This window comes from Rhinoderma darwinii, chromosome 8 (genome assembly GCF_050947455.1).
Source record: "Rhinoderma darwinii isolate aRhiDar2 chromosome 8, aRhiDar2.hap1, whole genome shotgun sequence".
In the NCBI taxonomy this organism is placed as follows: Eukaryota; Metazoa; Chordata; class Amphibia; order Anura; family Rhinodermatidae; genus Rhinoderma; species Rhinoderma darwinii.
The window spans coordinates 111,104,486-111,122,606 of record NC_134694.1 but is presented as its reverse complement, the minus strand read 5'-3'; the positions used below and the strand labels follow the sequence as shown (position 1 = coordinate 111,122,606).

Here is an 18,121-nt window from a genome sequence, read left to right as displayed (position 1 = left end):
GTCTGGCCGGCAAGACAGAAAAAGAACAATGACAACCATATTAATGGAGGGAAGGGTTAGAACCAAATTAATAAACATTGCAATCAGTTAAACGGCAAACTTTTGTCGGATACAGCAAAACATGGCCGCCATGGCAGCCCAATCCTCAGAACATTGAATAGTCTCCGCTGTAGGTGGGCCGATACACAGGGTGAAACATGTTAAAAGTACTCATCCATCAGCCGGGATCGTCTCGGACATCAGCAACAACTCCAGCTCTCCCAGGCGGTCTGCGTGGAGGTACCTTATTCCAAATGGGACGTAGCTGCGGCCCGTCCCGGCGTCCCTGAGAAGGTTGGCTTGAGCGTTCAGCGTCAGCCGGTAAAAGCTGCAGGGAGACCAAAATTTGCTTGAGCTCTTCCGCTGAGTTGGCCGAATAATATTTATTATCCAGAGTGAATTGGAGTTTGAAGGGGTATCCCCAGCGATATCTTATCTGGCGATTCTGTAGAACAGCTAGCAGGTTTCTCATATTCCGTCGTTTCTGTATAGTGATCGGGGAAAGATCAGCAAAAATCTGGTATTCGTGGCCCTGAAACTTGAGGGTTGGTGATGCTCTGGCCTTCTGGGACAGGGTTTCTTTGGTGGCATAGTAGGTGAGTTTCACCACTATGTCTCGTGGCTTGCCGTCTTGTCGCTTAGGGCCGAGCGACCTATGGATCCGATCCATCTCCAACCTGTCTATTGGAAGGCCCGGTGCCAGCTCTTGGAACAGGGCTGTAATGGAAGAATTAAGGTCCTCATATGTCTCAGGCAAACCTCGTATCCGGAGGTTCCCCCGCCGTGCACGATTCTCAAAGTCCTCTAAACGAAGCATTGTAGAATCCAGGTCTGCTCTCATCGAGTCAAATTCGGCATCGTGCGCGTTCAGAACTTCGATGGTGTCGTCCATCTTGGTTTCCAGGACATTAGTCCTGGCTCCCAGTTCACGTATCTCTCGGGTAAGATCTCTCGACAGCTTAGACGCGGTAAGTTGCAGTTCTTGCTGTAAGAGCTGTTTAAATTTCTGCAGCAGAGAGGCATCTCTGGTAGTGAACTGGGGTTCAGGTAGCTGTGAACCGTCTTCTTGGGAGCCTGCGATGAGCTCAGGCGAGGCCTGTAGTTCGTCTTCAGAAACGGTCGACATGGCGGGCGATGTTGCAATCTCAGGTGTGGGGGCAGGGACGGAGGACTCCGGTGGTTTCAAGTCCTTTCGCCCCACCGCACTCTTCCGAACCATGGACAATCCGGGCAGAAGATCCTCCGGATGGAGGAGAAGGGTAAGTGAGCGAGGGAATTCACCTCAAATATAAGCTATTTGTAGCTGTTGTGCCCAGGAGTCGCGGAGCTACCTCAGCATGCGGCCATCTTGGTTTGCAGCTCGCGAGCGCCCCCGGCTGCGTGATTTTCACGCAGCCGCCATAATTATGACACTCCGTTTGGATGTTTGTAAACAGAAAAGCACATGGTGCTTTTCTGTTTACATTCATACTTTTGACTGCTGTTGCACGAATAACGCGCATCCCACGGAAGTGCTTCCGTGGGGTGCGCCTGATTTTCACGCACCCATTGACTTCAATGGGTGCGTCATGCGTGAAAAACGCAGAAATATAGGACCTGTCGTGAGTTTTACGCAGCGGACTCACGCTGCGCAAAAATCACTGACAGTCTGCACTGCCCCATAGACTAACATAGGTCCGTGCGACGCGCGTGAAAATCACGCTTGTTGCACGGACGTATATCGTGTTCGTGTAAATCCGCCCTTAGTGTGAAGGAAGTAATGTAATTCTGTTCTGCTTGTGTGTCTAGGACAGACATTGTGGACATGGATCAAGATACATTTAGGTAAGTAACAGACTAAACGAAATCATCACTCTTATTAGGGTGCCTAGTATGTAGGGGAAAAAATATATTGTCCATATACCTTTCTCCATCACACCCTTAGGGTCAGTTCACACACTGCATAAATACTGCAGATTTCCCGCAACAGATTTTGCAGCATAATACTGTAGCAGCAGAGATAAAACAAATCTCATCCACACGCTACGTAAATAATGAGCAGAAAAAATGCTCAGAAATTGACCTGCAGTGCGGTTTTCTTATTCCGCATCATGTCAATTGTATTTGCATAAACGCTGCTTATTTGTTGCGGGTTTTCCCTATTGAATTCAATGGCGATGTAAAACCCTCAACAAAGTGCTATGTGTTGTGACTTTTGCGGCAGAAACGCTGCGATTCTTCCACAAAATTCACAAATGAAAAAAAAAAATAATATATGTATATTTTTAAATTCAAAATAATAAATAAAGCTTATACTTACCCCCTGCAGTAGTCCTAGTGACACGATCCTCTTTTCTGAGCGTAGCCCGGCCTTCTGGAATGATGCTTCATCCCATGTGACTGCCACAGCCAATCACAGGCTGCAGCGGTCACATGGCCTACAGCATCATCACAAGAGGCCGGGCTACGCTCAGAAGAGAGAGACGCGTTACCATGACTACGGGCGGGTAAGTTTGTCTTTTTTCTTTTATTGCTGCCGGATGTCTGAACATCCTGTCCAAAAAACCACACCACGAATTCCCTGCGGCTAACAGGGCAGATATGCTGTGTCGTTTTACACAGCTCATTTGTCCTGATTCCGCTGTGTGTGTGTGTGTGTGTGTGTGTATATATGTGTGCATATATGTGTGTGTGTGTGTATATATATGTGTGTGTGTGTGTGTGTATGTGTGTGTGTATATATGTGTGTGTGTGTGTGTATGTGTGTGTGTGAGTATGTGTGTGTGTGTGTATGTGTGTGTATGTGTGTGTGTGTGTGTGTGTGTGTGTGTGTATGTGTGTGTGTGTGTGTGTGTATGTGTGTGTGTGTGTGTGTGTGTGTGTGTGTTTGTGTGTTGCTACCCTTATAGCGACTGGAGCAGTGTTTTTCTTTTACAGAGCTCCAAATCCACAGCAGAGCCATAGAGATAATTATAACTATCAGCCACCACTAGGGGGAGCTTACGGCATACTGTGTCATTATTGAGATCAGTGTATAAATAGTATACAGTAAGCTCCTAAGCTCCCTCTAGTGGTGGCAGAGTTTTATTATTTAAAAATATATATGCAGGGAATTTGGAGCACTGTATCAGAAAAACAGAGCTCCAGCTGTAATAAAGATATATTAAGAAATTATACAGTTTTAAATGGCGGATATTCACTTTAAGCTGGTCATGGACATAACATAGCTGTTGTCCAAATAATTATTTGGCTTGTGGCTTTCTTACCCGACCGTCAAGTTACATTCACACATTTACCTCAGGGTATTATATCTGTGGAGGGAGACTGACATTCACCCCTGGCAGCACTTCTCTATGGGGGTGAGGGGCTCAAAGGATGGCACAGATAAAAATCCTATTCCAGTTGGTCTGTCCCCATAGACAGGAGATTTGTCAGGATCCATGACCAGCCAAACTCACTAGAAAATCATGGTCATTGGTTCTCTCTCCTCAGTGATATACATATATGATCAGCATACATGATTTTAGTTGATCAGTAATACTATAAGTGCTGGATAACTTAGTGTTTTTTTTATATTTTTATTTTTTTTATAGTGTTTTGCACATATTCAAAAGTGAAGCCCATCCATCTGTATATAAATCGTGTTCCGGTGTAAAAGAAGGACTGAGTCTTTTTGGTAATCTCCTGAACAACTTTCAAACCTGCACATTATCTCATGTCATATAGATGCCGACCACACAACTGCGCTGGGCCCGTGGTAGGACGGGGACCGACCCTGAACTGCTTCTCCTGCTCCCAACACACACTCATGGGGGTAGATTTATTAAAATTGGCGTTTTATATGCCAGTCCTAAATTGAAGTTCGTCCGAGTGAAATGCGGCAAATTTATTACATGCCTCTCAATAAATTTGGGCAGTCCTAATGACAGCAAAATAGATGTATTCCTGCCATGAGCAGACGTAGATTTGCAAATGATAAATCTGTCGGAAACGCGCTGACCCCGTCACTGTTCCAGATGACATTTAGGAGCATGGTGCCACCACTGATGCTGCAGACTTTATGGGTATTTTGTGGGATTTAGAGATGAAAGAAGCAGGTTTTCTAATGTTTTGATGCATTTTGTCACATTTTAGGTCTTCTTAACCGATGTCAGTGTAAATGGGGAGAAAACCGGATGAGGTAAGCTGCAAAACTGTCCACTGTGAAGACATCGAGGGAGATTTATCCTGAATTTGTCACAAGTACCTGGTTGTGCGTCATATTTATGATTGAAAGTGTCGGGAAAAAAGGAAGATGGCCTAGAGGAGTCAAACAGACGTACACTATTTTTGGTGCAAAATATTTTGATATACAGGCACTCCAACCATGAGGTCGTGTGTGAGACGTGCCAAGAGAGTTATGCCAAATATATTCCGGCTTGTGTGCCATTTTGATAAATGTGGCCAGTAATCTACAACACTATTGACGCAACCTCCAATATGTATAATAACCACTTTTTCATCTTCATTAGACTGTGGTTCATGAGGCCGACACTGAACCAGACAGAGTTGACGTCTCGCCTCGACGTGATTGAATTTTTCATGGCACCGCACAACCAGGAAACCACCAGCAACATCCAGGGCTGCCTCCGCAACATTAAAAACATCCCTGTGAGTATAAACCTCAATATTCACTCACTAGAGAGGTCTCAGGCCGACAGCTTTCTCCATTGACTCCCCCATAAATGCTTAGATCAGCCGACCGTGAATGTTTATTGCACTAGGGAGATAAGCCACTACCAGACAACTGTAGCAGCCGCTTATCTCCTGGGGAGCTAAGACTGACGGCAAATTCGGGAATTGTTCCCATACACATTACACTGCTGAGATCGGCATCTACGACCTACATTATTTATTGTGTATAGTCAGATATAGTTTACTGCTATCAGCCATTAACAAATTCAGACTTTGTGGGAAAATAAACTCCGCATTATGGCTCCATGAATCTCGGAGCTTATACGTAGCCATATGGTCAACTGCGTGACTTATAATTATTGCAGAGCGTTTGCTTCTTAAAATACAGATGTCCTGATGAATAGTCAGAAATCCCCAGTAAATATAAGTTCTTGCTTTATCCGCTCAGCTTTTCCTAGCGATATCTATTTCTTCCGGCAATATTTTCCAAAAGTAACACGTAGGAATGGCTTCATGTAAAGTTCCCACAGGGGTTGTCCTTCAGCTTTTCTAGATTTTCAAATGGCACACCGACCTTGTTATTCAGGAAAACGACAATGTTTTCTTGAATATAACAGGGCAGGTTTCCATTCAGATATTTATGCCGTAGGATTTTAACCTAGGAGCTCCTGTTTCCCAGTCAGTAGCTCTTCTCTATTAACCATCTGAAACATTGAACAGCTCCACTGCTGAATCTGTTGTCCAGGTTTTCTCGATTCCTACCTCTCTGGATTCCTTGCCTTGACTGGTTTAACCCTTTTGGCTTCCTATATTAGCCTAGCCCCTGTACAGATTGCCTGACTATTGCTGCTCATTTGTGTACTGAACATGGATTGTTTCCTGACCACGTCTCTGCCTCACGCTACAACCTGTTGCTGCTTATGTGCGAACCTGGACTGTTACTTGACTACTCTTGCTATTAGCATCCTCCTGCCTGATGGTTTCAACCAATTTAGTCCAAATCTGCTACAGACCTTGACGCGCTGTATGACTAGGCAGACATTGAATTCAGGCCAAAAGCCACCATGCTAATTGCATCATTACTCAGAGGCACCACATAGTTGCGGCCATTGTACTTAAGTGCCTAAAGGAGGCCTCTCAGCTATTAATTACATATGATGGGCACAACATTTCTGCAGCATATCCAGAGGAAGCCGGAGAGAAATCTTCAGCAGCTAATTCACACTAAATCGTGCGAAATTGGGTGAGGATTTCCCTGCGGACAATAGCCGAGTACAATAAAATACATTCACCTTCCCTGGTGCTCCCATGGCATCGGTCCACTGGTCTCCCGGACCTCCAGCGATGACATATAGTCACATGTGACCGCTGCAGCCTGTGATTGGCTACTGTATTCCGCTGCAGGTTTTCCATCTGCCAATCCGCTACGTGTGAGGGTAGCCTTTGATTTAAAGAGGCTCTGTCACCAGATTTTGCAACCCCTATCTGCTATTGCAGCAGATCGGCGCTTCAATGTAGATTACAGTAACGTTTTTATTTTTAAAAAACGAGCATTTTTGGCCAAGTTATGACCATTTTTGTAGTTATGCAAATGAGGCTTGCAAAAGTCCAAGTGGGCGTGTTTAAAGTAAAAGTCCAAGTGGGCGTGTATTATGTGCGTACATCGGGGCGTTTTTACTACTTTTACTAGCTGGGCGTTCTGATGAGAAGTATCATCCACTTCTCTTCAGAACGCCCAGCTTCTGGCAGTGCAGACACAGCGTGTTCTCGAGAGATCACGCTGTGTCGTCACTCACAGGTCCTGCATCGTGTCAGACGAGCGAGGACACATCGGCACCAGAGGCTACAGATGATTCTGCAGCAGCATCGGCGTTAGCAGGTAAGTCGATGTAGCTACTTACCTGCAAACGCTGATGCTGCTGCAGAATCATCTGTAGCCTCTGGTGCCGGTGTCCTCGCTCGTCTGACACGATGCAGGACCTGTGAGTGACGTCACAGCGTGATCTCTCGAGAACACGCTGTGTCTGCACTGCCAGAAGCTGGGCGTTCTGAAGAGAAGTGGATGATACTTCTCATCAGAACGCCCAGCTAGTAAAAGTAGTAAAAACGCCCCGATGTACGCACATAATACACACCCACTTGGACTTTTACTTTTAAACACGCCCACTTAGACTTTTGCAAGCCTCATTTGCATAATTACAAAAATGGTCATAACTTGGCCAAAAATGCTCGTTTTTTAAAAATAAAAACGTTACTGTAATCTACATTGCAGCGCCTATCTGCTGCAATAGCACATAGGGGTTGCAAAATCTGGTGACAGAGCCTCTTTAAGGTGTAAATCACAGGACATTTCTAAGCCCTGTCCTGTCCCACCTGGGGACATATTGAAAAGTACTAGAAACTCCCCATTATGCTAAATTTGCATAAACTCCACCCCTTATGCGGTCTGGTTCACAAAACAGTCCTGTGAAAGACACTATTGACAATGTGACTAATCATTATTTTATATTTTTTCAGCTGATACTAAAACGCATGACCCTCTCTAACACCAAGGTTTCTGACTGGCAGTCCCTGTATAAGGTACATCTGTTTCCATTGATATTGTTTATCCGTTTCCATTTTGTGTTGATTTTGATAGTAAACGTTCTTCCCTTCTCTCTATCATTTTGTATCTGCAGACTGTATACAATGCTGTTTGCATAGGGGAAATGTGCCGCTCATTGCCGCAGTCCGTGACTCTGTTCAGCCGCATCTCTTCTGCTTTCAGCAGTGATCTGCACTACATTGCCAGCGTCATTAGTAAAGTGGTTTGTATCCCGACAACTTCTTATCACTCTTTATTTACATATAAATCCTCGTCCAACTCATTTCTCCCACAGTCAATTAAAAAAAAATATTCCAGTCAGCATTGAGAATAATCCTATCCATTCAGATCCATATTCTTGGTCAGAGAAGGTAAGAGTTTTGGAGTTATTACAGGTTTAGTAAAGATATAGAGAATTACACAGCAGGGGGCGATATTGCGCACAACAGATAGCTCCTCCCAGGGTAAAGAGATCTGGGCTCTATCCTGATGCATGATGGGAGTGACATAAAAAATAAAATATAGTCATTTACCAAATATATATTTTTTAATGTCTTTACCATTTATATCAGAAAGGTTCATTGTAAGGCTGGGTGCACACGACCATGTTACGTCCGTAATGGACGGAACGTATTTCGGCCGGCAGACCCGGACCGAACACACTGCAGGGAGCCGGGCTCCTAGCATCATAGTTATGTACGACGCTAGGAGTCCCTGCCTCTCCGTGGAACTACTGTCCCGTACTGAAAACATGATTACAGTACGGGACAGTTGTCCTGCAGCGAGGCAGGGACTCCAAGCATCGTACATAACTATGATGCTAGGAGCCCGGCTCCCTGCACTGAGTTCGGTCCGGGACTTCCGGCCGAAATACGTCCGTCCATTACGGACGTTAATGTGGTCGTGTGAACCCAGCCTAACATTGATGTTAATATCAACCATGACTGGAATTCATTTTAAAGGGTTTTTCTGATCATAGACATGTATTGTGTATCCATAAAATGTCTTAAATGTGTGCTAGATGGCAATCCCACTTCTGGGACCTCATCAATTGGGACTACAGGGACCCCCGTTTGACAATTCAAATTAAGGTGTAGCAACCGAGATTGAAAGAAGAAGCAGAGAGCAGGTCGAGCATGTGCGCTGCTTTCTTCTTTATGGTCTATGGGAGTTTCAGGAACAGCTGACCCGCTGCACTTGGCTCTATAGAATTTAATGGAGAAAGCAGCGCACATATTAGTCAAGCAACCAAAAATTGATTATTTAAGCCGCAATTCGATAATCTAAGAGATACCCTGGTTTTCACCCTGAGTGTATGTGCACACGGCTTATTTTTGGCAGTTTTTCAGGACGTAAATGGCCGAAAAACAGCCGAAAAATCGGAAACAGAACGCCTCCAAACATCTGCCCATTGATTCCAATGGGAAAAATGGCGTTCTGTTCAGACAGGCCGTTTTTTACGCGGCTGTTTTAAAAACCGGCTGCGTAAAAAAACAGCCGCGAAAAAGAAGTGCATGTCACTTCTTAAGACGTTTTTGGAGCCGTTTTTCATTGACTCTCTAGAAAAACAGCTCCAAAAACGGCCGTGAAAAACGCGAGTTGCTAAAAAAAAATCTGAAAATCAGGAGCTGCTTTCCCTTGAAAACAGCTCCGTATTTTCAGACGTTTTTGGTTAAGCGTGTGAACATAGCCTTAGCCTCCGCAATGAGGTATGGACTTTGCTGCAGGAGAATCCCCAGAATATTCTCGAATTAGCGGCAGTAGCGCTGGTGGAGCAGTGGCGTGGTCAGAAACGGAGCTGGAATTTATCACCAGCAGAGCAGACAGGATGCGGAAGCTAAGGGATGAGACAAGAGCATAGTGAGGAGACAGCTGAGGGTCAGGACCATGAGTAGAACCACAAGTCCAAAGGGAAAAGCAGGAGCGTAGTCAGGAATAAGGCCGAGGTCAGGATCAATAATCAATAGTCAATAGCAATTCAACGCATAAGAACAGAGGCAGGAAGGATGTACCTCAATTAGACGGCAAAGCATGGCAGGACGATTCCCCTTTAAATAGGCAAGCAGGCTTCATGCCATCTACGAGCGCCGGTTGCCTTGGCAGCCCGACATTGCTATGCAGCTGGAACAGGAGAGCCGTGGCTGAACCAGCAGTGCTGTGCCAAGCAACTGGATGCAACCGCCAACAGAAACGGCGGACCGCGGCGAGGTGAGAAACAGCGCATGTCTGTGTCAAAAAAGCTGCAGCACAGGATGCATCTATGGACGATACTATTAGGAAAAGCGGGTAAGTGGGCACTTATATCAAGAAAAGTGCATTGTTATCTTATATATTTATATTATATAAGATATCTATAAATATATATATATTTACATGCAAAAAAATGCAGACATACTAGGGGCAAACAATAACATTTAAACACTAACATGTATTATTATTATTATTATTACAATTTTATATCTTTTCTATCTTTTTCTAACTGCCGGTCGCCATCACTAGGAGCCTTCTCTGTATACAGCTGTATATGACTCCCATTGATCTGAGGTGTAGATGAATGCTGATTGTCCCTTAGTGGCGGCGACAGGCAGGCTAAATGGGAGAACAGAGGAACAGTACCTTGTAATAAAGGGCCAGGACGTATTTATAGGGAATGTCCACGTTTGCAATAATTTGTTTTTTTGTCCCATTGCATCTAAAATAAAAAATAAAGCAACTTTGCAAATCATCTAAATGAAAAAAACTCCCACAGTGACTTCAAACAAACCCTGTGTAGTCTAATCCTGCAGTCATGTTGCCATCTATCTATCCCCTAATTCTTGCCCTCCTGCTAAATGTACATCAGCAATAGGAGGGGACAGATGGAAGGAAACATGACTGCAGGATCAGACTACACAGGGTTTGTTTGTAGTCTGTTACCATGGAGACACATAGGTCTGAATAGGAGCTGTAGACACATAACAATAGGACATTTTTTATTTTTTTATTAAAGACTCTTTGCAAAGTTGCTTCATTGTTAATTTTAGCTGCATTGGGACAATAAAAAAAAAAGCTGCTTGCAAAGATCATAGCGTTTAAAACGAAGTTTGCGGCATGAAATAACTCACAGATCGTGTAAAATTGCAATGACACTTCTAACCGTTCTCTATAGGAAAGTATGTCGCAAGAGGTTAACTTCAAGTCGGTATGTACGTGACTTCGTGTCGCTGGGTACCCCTTGCCCTGACTTTTCTTCTGTATCCTTTTAACCAGGTGGATTTTGAGGAGAGCCTGAGAGAGAAGCGATTTTGTATTAAGCCACAAGTAGATCCAACGGTAGATGACAGTGAGTGACAGAAACACTTCTGAAGACAAATCTTCAATATTTTTTCTGCCTAACCGGGTTTCCCTTGTTCTGACTTATATTTAAAGTCATTGTCCACCGTTTCACACTCTAATTTTTAGGTCCAATATTCTGTACCTATTTATTTATATACACGTATAGGGGTCAGAGCTACGTTTTTCGTTTCAAATAGACATAGGGGCAGATTTATTAAGACCGGCATTTCATACGTCAGTCTTAATAACCAATTTGCTGGAGTAAGCTGCGACACATTTATTAAGAAGCGACCACAACCGTTCACCACCCCCCACCCCCCACCCCCATCGGCCATAAAATAAAAAAAGAACATAGTCACCTCACTGTTCCACTTCTTCCCTCCGGGTCCCCTCAAACACCCTAAGCAGGCCGCACAGCTCATACTAGGTCCTGACGCCGAGCATAGTCAGGGACTTATATGTGACGCAGCACTCAACGTCATGAGTGCTGCGTCACATACAACATCCTGTTGCTGGCGTCAGTACGTTGTATGAGTCGCGACATGCTGAGGGGACCTGGAGGGAGAAGAGAAGCGGTGAGGTGAGCATTAATTCTTTTTTTTATTTCATTTTTTTATTTTTATTTAATTGTACGTTGAGAGAGTAGCCTCATCGGGGCAAGATATGGAGCACAGCATGGGCCTCTATCTTGCTATGTCCCACAGAGTCAAATCTACGCCAGCTAGGAGCCCAAAACTGGCAAGGGCGTCGTAAATAGGCCGATCCTTTTGTGTGTTGGTAAATAAGCCGCTGCCAGAATTGTCAGGCATTGGCTATCTCCCTTGAAAATGCATGACCTGCCTAGGTAGAGTCGTGTGTTAACCTTAAACCATACTATCCCCCACCCCCATTTAGTAACGACACATGACACCGAGGTTGGATGTGAAATGGCCACAGCAGCCGTTTATTAATTTCACAGTTTTATAAAAACAATTTAAATCCGAAACATTCGGATAACTAGTTAGGAATCCACCAGAGAATTCCTCCTAATAATTCACATGACCCAACATGGGTCAGAATCATAAATAACAATTAAACGTTAACATTAACCCGAGCAGAGGAAGTCCTTGAAGCCCCTTCAGATGTTCCTTTCAAGAACACACCGAATTAGCCATCTGCAAACCACTAATTACCTCCAGCCGTAAACCAGCTCGGAAGCACCGTTCACCTCTGCAGATGGCTCCAACCACTAGAAGTCCACTTCAAGGGGATAACACCCGATGAAGCCCTCAAGTGATATACCGACCACTAGAAGTCCACTTCAAAGGGATAACACCCGATGAAGCCTTCAAGTGACATACCTTCTACCAGAAGACCACTTCAAAGGGATAACACCCGATGAAGTCTTCAACCATGTACCTTTTTTGGGGGACGCATACCCCCGATGCGACCCCCCCACCATTTTGTACTGACTGGCCTCAAGGACTCCCCCCGCCAGCTGCCATGACAACAGAACCTACTCCGGAAAAAAGAAAAACATGTTAAATAAGCACACAAAATAAAACAAAACGCTCATAGGCAGACGTACATAAGACCTAAGGAGTAACAAAACAAGGGTGGGAGGGTGGGAGCTTTGCTTAATGTGTGTTACTCCTCCCGCTGCTTCCGGCTCAATGCCGAGAAACAGCGGGAAGCGCAGTAACGGCCCCCCCGCCCCCCTTAACTCCTCCCCGTCCCTCCTTCAGCTCCTTCAACTTTCCCTGACCTCGTAACATTAACCCTTTCCCTACCAGGACGGTCATGTCGGCTTCCCTTAAGCCTGCAGCTGCGTCCAGCCTCTTCTTGACCTGCCTAGGTAGAGTCGTGTGTTAACCTTAAACCATACTATCCCCCACCCCCATTTAGTAACGACACATGACACCGAGGTTGGATGTGAAATGGCCACAGCAGCCGTTTATTAATTTCACAGTTTTATAAAAACAATTTAAATCCGAAACATTCGGATAACTAGTTAGGAATCCACCAGAGAATTCCTCCTAATAATTCACATGACCCAACATGGGTCAGAATCATAAATAACAATTAAACGTTAACATTAACCCGAGCAGAGGAAGTCCTTGAAGCCCCTTCAGATGTTCCTTTCAAGAACACACCGAATTAGCCATCTGCAAACCACTAATTACCTCCAGCCGTAAACCAGCTCGGAAGCACCGTTCACCTCTGCAGATGGCTCCAACCACTAGAAGTCCACTTCAAGGGGATAACACCCGATGAAGCCCTCAAGTGATATACCGACCACTAGAAGTCCACTTCAAAGGGATAACACCCGATGAAGCCTTCAAGTGACATACCTTCTACCAGAAGACCACTTCAAAGGGATAACACCCGATGAAGTCTTCAACCATGTACCTTTTTTGGGGGACGCATACCCCCGATGCGACCCCCCCACCATTTTGTACTGACTGGCCTCAAGGACTCCCCCCGCCACCGCGAAACAGGCCTTGACCACCTTAAGCCTGTGAGTTCCTCCACACCACCACCGCCCTTTCTATGCCTTCTGCTATAGCCAAGCTCCAAATATCAATGCCAACCTCGGTCAGATGAACCCCGTCACTCCTCCAGAAATTCCCCAATCCTGACTCCAAATCCCTATGCCTCACGCAAATGCCCCCGTTCTTTGCCACAAAACGGGACACCGCCCGGTTAACTTTTATCCGAGCCTTATTGACTCTCTCCACCGATCTAGCTAACCGCCAATGCTTCCTTGGGACTATGTCCGACCACACTACCACCAACTTGGGATAAGATACCCACAAACACAACAAATCATGTTTGATATCCCGCACCAACTCACGAAAAGGGCGGACTCCTAAGTCATTCCCACCCACGTGCAACACTAAAACCTCCGGAACCCTATCAAGCCGCACATATGTCTGGAATTCCGCCAACACCCTGTTCCACGACATACCTCTAAACCCCAGCCAATGCACAACCGCATCCTGTCGCGGAATGCGCAACTGGCGACCATCCGGGCGGACGTCCGCCCTCAAAGCCCCCCAGTGCACGTACGAATGACCCATCAACCACACCAGACAAGGAGGCGAATCTGAAACGGAAAACACAGTTAGGCACCACCATATAACATTTGCAAGCATAAACAACAAAATTACAACATATGGGGGCGGACATAGGACTTAAACCTTTTAGACTCCCAACGACCAATACGCCTCACCCCCTCATCATCCAACCCCCAGCGCCCTGCTTCCGTTGCTGCGCCAATCCGGAAGGAATGAGATGAATATGAGCCTGCTGCAACCCCAACCGCCGTCAAACATTTTTTAAAAACAGCTCCAAACTGAAACCTGGACAAGAACGACCCGTCCACATGACGTAACAAAGGCAAATCTGGAGACCCCCTGTTTTTTGTAAAACCCCGCATGCACTCTACTGGGCACATGACCGACCCCGGGAGAGCGAACAAAACTATCAGTTTTCCCTTCCCTAATTGGTCAGTTTTTGATCTACGCAACCATACCTCCAACCGATCTGCAAAAAGGCTCACCTCCCCAGATCTCAGCCCCCCTGCCTGTTTAGTACTTGGCGACACCAACTCACCTACTCTAAATGCTCCGAAGAACGCCAACGAGAAAGCCAACCGAAACAAATCCATTTCATCTGAAGAACGACATACCGATGCCAATGAACCGCCCAACAAGCCCAGCAAAGCAAACGACACCGGCCTTCTACTATCCGCCTCCACCCTACCTCTGCGCAACCCCTTCAAAGCCTGCGATACCAGAAATTCCTTCGATACATCCCGCAAGCCCCGCAACTTAAGCCCAAACGCCACCGCGGATATAAACCGGTTCACCTTCGCTACTGAAAACCCCCCCTCCCAGGCATCCCCTAACCAATACAAAAGTGCCACCAACCTGTCTCTATCCGTATTGACATCACCCAACTCTCTTACCCACTCCTCCCACTGCCTCCAACAAGCAGCATAAGCCCTCCACGTCGTGCGCGCCAAAGACCTTTGTAACAGCTGCTCTACGGGACCGATACCAGATCCCATAGATGATCCGGACACGCCAAACCGAGACGTTCCGCTCCCGGGGCCAATTCCCGAAACCGGTCCCACTGCGAGCGAGAAAGAGCATCAGCAACACAATTCCGTACACCCGGGACATGCACCGCCACCACCCACGCGTTCAGCGACAAACACACCAACACTAAATGTCGCAACAATTGAACTACCGGAGGAGAGGACGCCGTGATGTTATTAATGGCAAGCACCACCCCCATGTTGTCGCAGTAAAAACGGACCTTCTTATCCCTGAGCCTGTCCCCCCAAATGGTAGCCGCCACCACGATGGGAAACAGCTCGAGCAGGGCCAGATTCCGCGTCAATCCACTGGACACCCAGCTAGCCGGCCATTGACCTGCGCACCACGGACCTCCCCCGTAAGCTCCAAAGCCACCCGCCCCAGCCGCATCCGTGAAAATATTCAGATCACTCGTATCCTGCGCTGGGGCCATCCATAGCGAGCGACCATTGTACTGGCCCAAGAAGTCATCCCAAACCTGAAGATCAGCTCGGTGCTCCTCCTTGAGCCTCACAAAATGATGCGGCGCCCGCACTCCCGCCGTTGCCGCCGCCAACCTTCTACCAAACACCCTCCCCATCGGCATAATCCGGCAGGCGAAATTCAACTTCCCCAGCAGCGACTGAAGCTCCCTCAGCGACATTTTCTTCCTTCTACAAGCCCGTCGCACCTCCAGCCTCAAAGCACCCAACTTATCCGCCGGGAGCCGACACTCCATCGCCACCGAGTCAATTTCGATTCCCAAGAAAGAAATCGTCGCTACCGGGCCCTCCGTTTTTTCCGGCGCCAAAGGGATCCCAAAATCCCTCGCCACCTTCTGCAGGGCATGAAGCAAGTTACCGCAAACCGGCGAACCCCCCGGGCCAACGCACAAAAAATCATCTAAGTAATGGATCAACGAATCGACCCCGGATACTCCCCTCGTTACCCACTCCACGAAGCTACTAAACGCCTCGAAGTATGCACAAGAAAGAGAACACCCCATCGGAAGGCACCGATCCACGTAAAAGGCCCCATTCCAAAAACAACCCAACAGCCGTTGGCTTTCTGGATGGACCGGCAACAACCTGAACGCCGCCTCGATGTCGGTTTTTGCTAGCAGCGCCCCCGGACCCGCAGCCCGCACTAACCCCACCGCCTTATCGAATGAGGTATAAACTACGGAACACAACTCGTGATCAATCCCGTCATTTACCGACGAACCTTTGGGATACGATAAATGTTGAATCAAACGAAACTTTCCGGGCTCGCGTTTAGGGACAATACCCAAAGGGGACACAACTAAATCTTTTACCGGCGACTCCACAAATGGCCCCGACATGCGCCCCAACGAAACTTCTTTTAACAACTTTTCCGACACGACTTCCGCATGCAAGTAAGCCGATTTTAAATTCCTCCGCGTAACCGGAACCTCATAAGGAGGCGGAGGAATAACAAAACCAACACTAAACCCTTCATAAAGCAACTTAGCTGCCGCCCTATCCGGATACTCATTTAGATAAGGGGCCATCCTTTCCACCCTCACCGGCGACACCCCCTTGACCAGCCCCGTGCTGGTTCCCGGACCTCTTTTTCCGCAGACATTTTGCCGCCCCGTGTGATGCACCATTACACTCGGAGCACACGTGCTTGAACTTGCACGTGGCCCCAAACTTGCACTGGCCTTCATTGAATTGCCAGCAAAACCCCGCCTTTCCCCCGCCGCTTGGTCCACTCTGACTAGTCTGGCCTCCCTGGCCACCGCTCCCGGGAAAGGGCTGCCTAACCGGAGCCGTAACCCGTAACCAGAGAGCAATATCCTTCTGGTCCCACCGAATCGCCGGCCGAACCGCCTTCCGCTGACGGAATTGCTCATCATATCGCAGCCACGCCTGACCCCCATACGCCCTATGAGCCTCCCCAATAGCATCAAAATAACAAAATAACGCCGAACAATTTTCCGGCGCCTTTTCCCCTATCACACTAGCCAATATGGCGAACGCCTGCGACCAATTAACGAACGTCTGCGGGATAAGCCTATACCGCCGCCGTTCCTCCTCGTCCTTTTTACTCTCATCCCGCTTGCTCTTATCCAAATTGAATTTAGCCAGCGGCAAGAGAGAAAAAATTTCAACGTATTCATCTTTCCAGATCCGATCACGCACCTCCTGCTTTAAATGCGCCCCCAACGGACCCTCAAAACAAACATACACCTCCCCCCGAGCACGATCGTCCATGCGCACTCGATCGCCGTCCTTCTGTGCCTCAGTCTGCACCGACACCGCGACCGCCTCTTTAACCGCCACCACAGGACGCGCCTGCAACGATCCCACGTCCCTGGGGCCTTCCCAAACTACCGCAGGGGACACTTCCGTTACAACCGGCGCCGCGGCCCTATCAAGGCGCCCCACCAGCTCCCGTAAGCAACCCACTAAATCTGCCAAACCCGCTCCGTCGCGTCCGCCCGCGCCACTACCGGCCCCCGATGCTATGCTAGCAGCCCCCCCGCCGACACCCGACATAAAAATCGCTGGATAAGACAATAATGGAGTTATACACTCACCGGGCTGCACAGGCGCTGTGTTCCCGTCAGCCGGACCATCCTGACCTCGACGATAGACGTCCAGTTCACCTTCCTCCAGTTCTTCTCTCGCCGACGACTGTCCCTCCCAACGACATCCTCGGAAAGGGGATGAGGACGCGCTGACCGATGGGCCGGCAACCTGCCGCCCGACCGCCGGGACCCAGACTTCCGACCGGACCTGTTGCCTCGACGTCGCTGCAGATCTAGTCGTCCGTCTAGACGATCCTGACGAAGCCTGCCCCCTGGCCGGAACATCACCATGCGGGGCGGCCGTACCTTGCTCTCGACATCTTCCATCTGATGGGGGAGGGGTGACAGGGAGCCCGGCCTGCGACTCCCTGCTTACCGCCGGACCCCGTCGCGGCCTGGGATTCCTGCCAGGACGCAGGGCCTGGGAAGGGGCGGTCCTCCCAGCTGCCTGGCCTGCAGCGTCCGGGATCGGGCTCCCTCTGCGACGCCGTGTCCGCGGGACTACCTCCGGACTAAGGCGCTCTGGAGGTCGGGACCGCCGAGAGGGACGGGTCGACACAGCCTGCATCGCCGTCACCCCTGCCACCGCTCTCTGCCTGCCCAGCGCAGGAGCGGTTGTTGCCGACTCCCCCCCCGCCGCCATAGCCATGCTCGTAGGGGGGCCGGGGGAGGGGAGCCTGTCCCTTACAACAGACCCCGAACGCCGTGCCCGACGTGGCGAAACGGCGTCCGGGATCCGCGTTAATGCAGCCACGGTCTCCTCCAGCCATCCGGGACCGTGGTGCACAGCAGCGGCGCGCAGCCGCTCTAAAATCAAGGCCTCTGCCATTACTAAAAAACCGGGCAACGGGGAGCTTTGCTTAATGTGTGTTACTCCTCCCGCTGCTTCCGGCTCAATGCCGAGAAACAGCGGGA

At 48.2% G+C, this 18,121-nt stretch overlaps 2 protein-coding genes across 9 annotated transcripts in view; one reads left to right on the top strand and one right to left on the bottom strand.

Annotated features, from left to right (window-relative positions):
* The window catches only part of CLIC1 (chloride intracellular channel 1), a 75,178-nt gene extending 65,708 nt beyond the window's left edge, over positions 1-9,470 (bottom strand). For all 3 annotated transcript variants that reach the window (XM_075836337.1, XM_075836334.1, XM_075836336.1), the window contains exon 1: positions 9,289-9,470. Coding sequence is in view for 1 of the 3 variants with exons in the window: in XM_075836336.1 (XP_075692451.1) it covers positions 9,289-9,309 (21 nt within the window). In the remaining 2 variants the exon portion in view is untranslated. The remainder of the gene's footprint in view (positions 1-9,288) is intronic.
* The window catches only part of MSH5 (mutS homolog 5), a 66,856-nt gene that overhangs the window by 34,152 nt on the left and 14,583 nt on the right, over positions 1-18,121 (top strand). For all 6 annotated transcript variants that reach the window (XM_075836326.1, XM_075836327.1, XM_075836329.1 and 3 more), the window contains 7 exons: positions 1,828-1,863; positions 3,612-3,694; positions 4,153-4,198; positions 4,530-4,668; positions 7,210-7,272; positions 7,371-7,499; positions 10,526-10,598. In XM_075836326.1, coding sequence (XP_075692441.1) covers positions 1,828-1,863; positions 3,612-3,694; positions 4,153-4,198; positions 4,530-4,668; positions 7,210-7,272; positions 7,371-7,499; positions 10,526-10,598 — 569 coding nt within the window. The remainder of the gene's footprint in view (positions 1-1,827; positions 1,864-3,611; positions 3,695-4,152; positions 4,199-4,529; positions 4,669-7,209; positions 7,273-7,370; positions 7,500-10,525; positions 10,599-18,121) is intronic.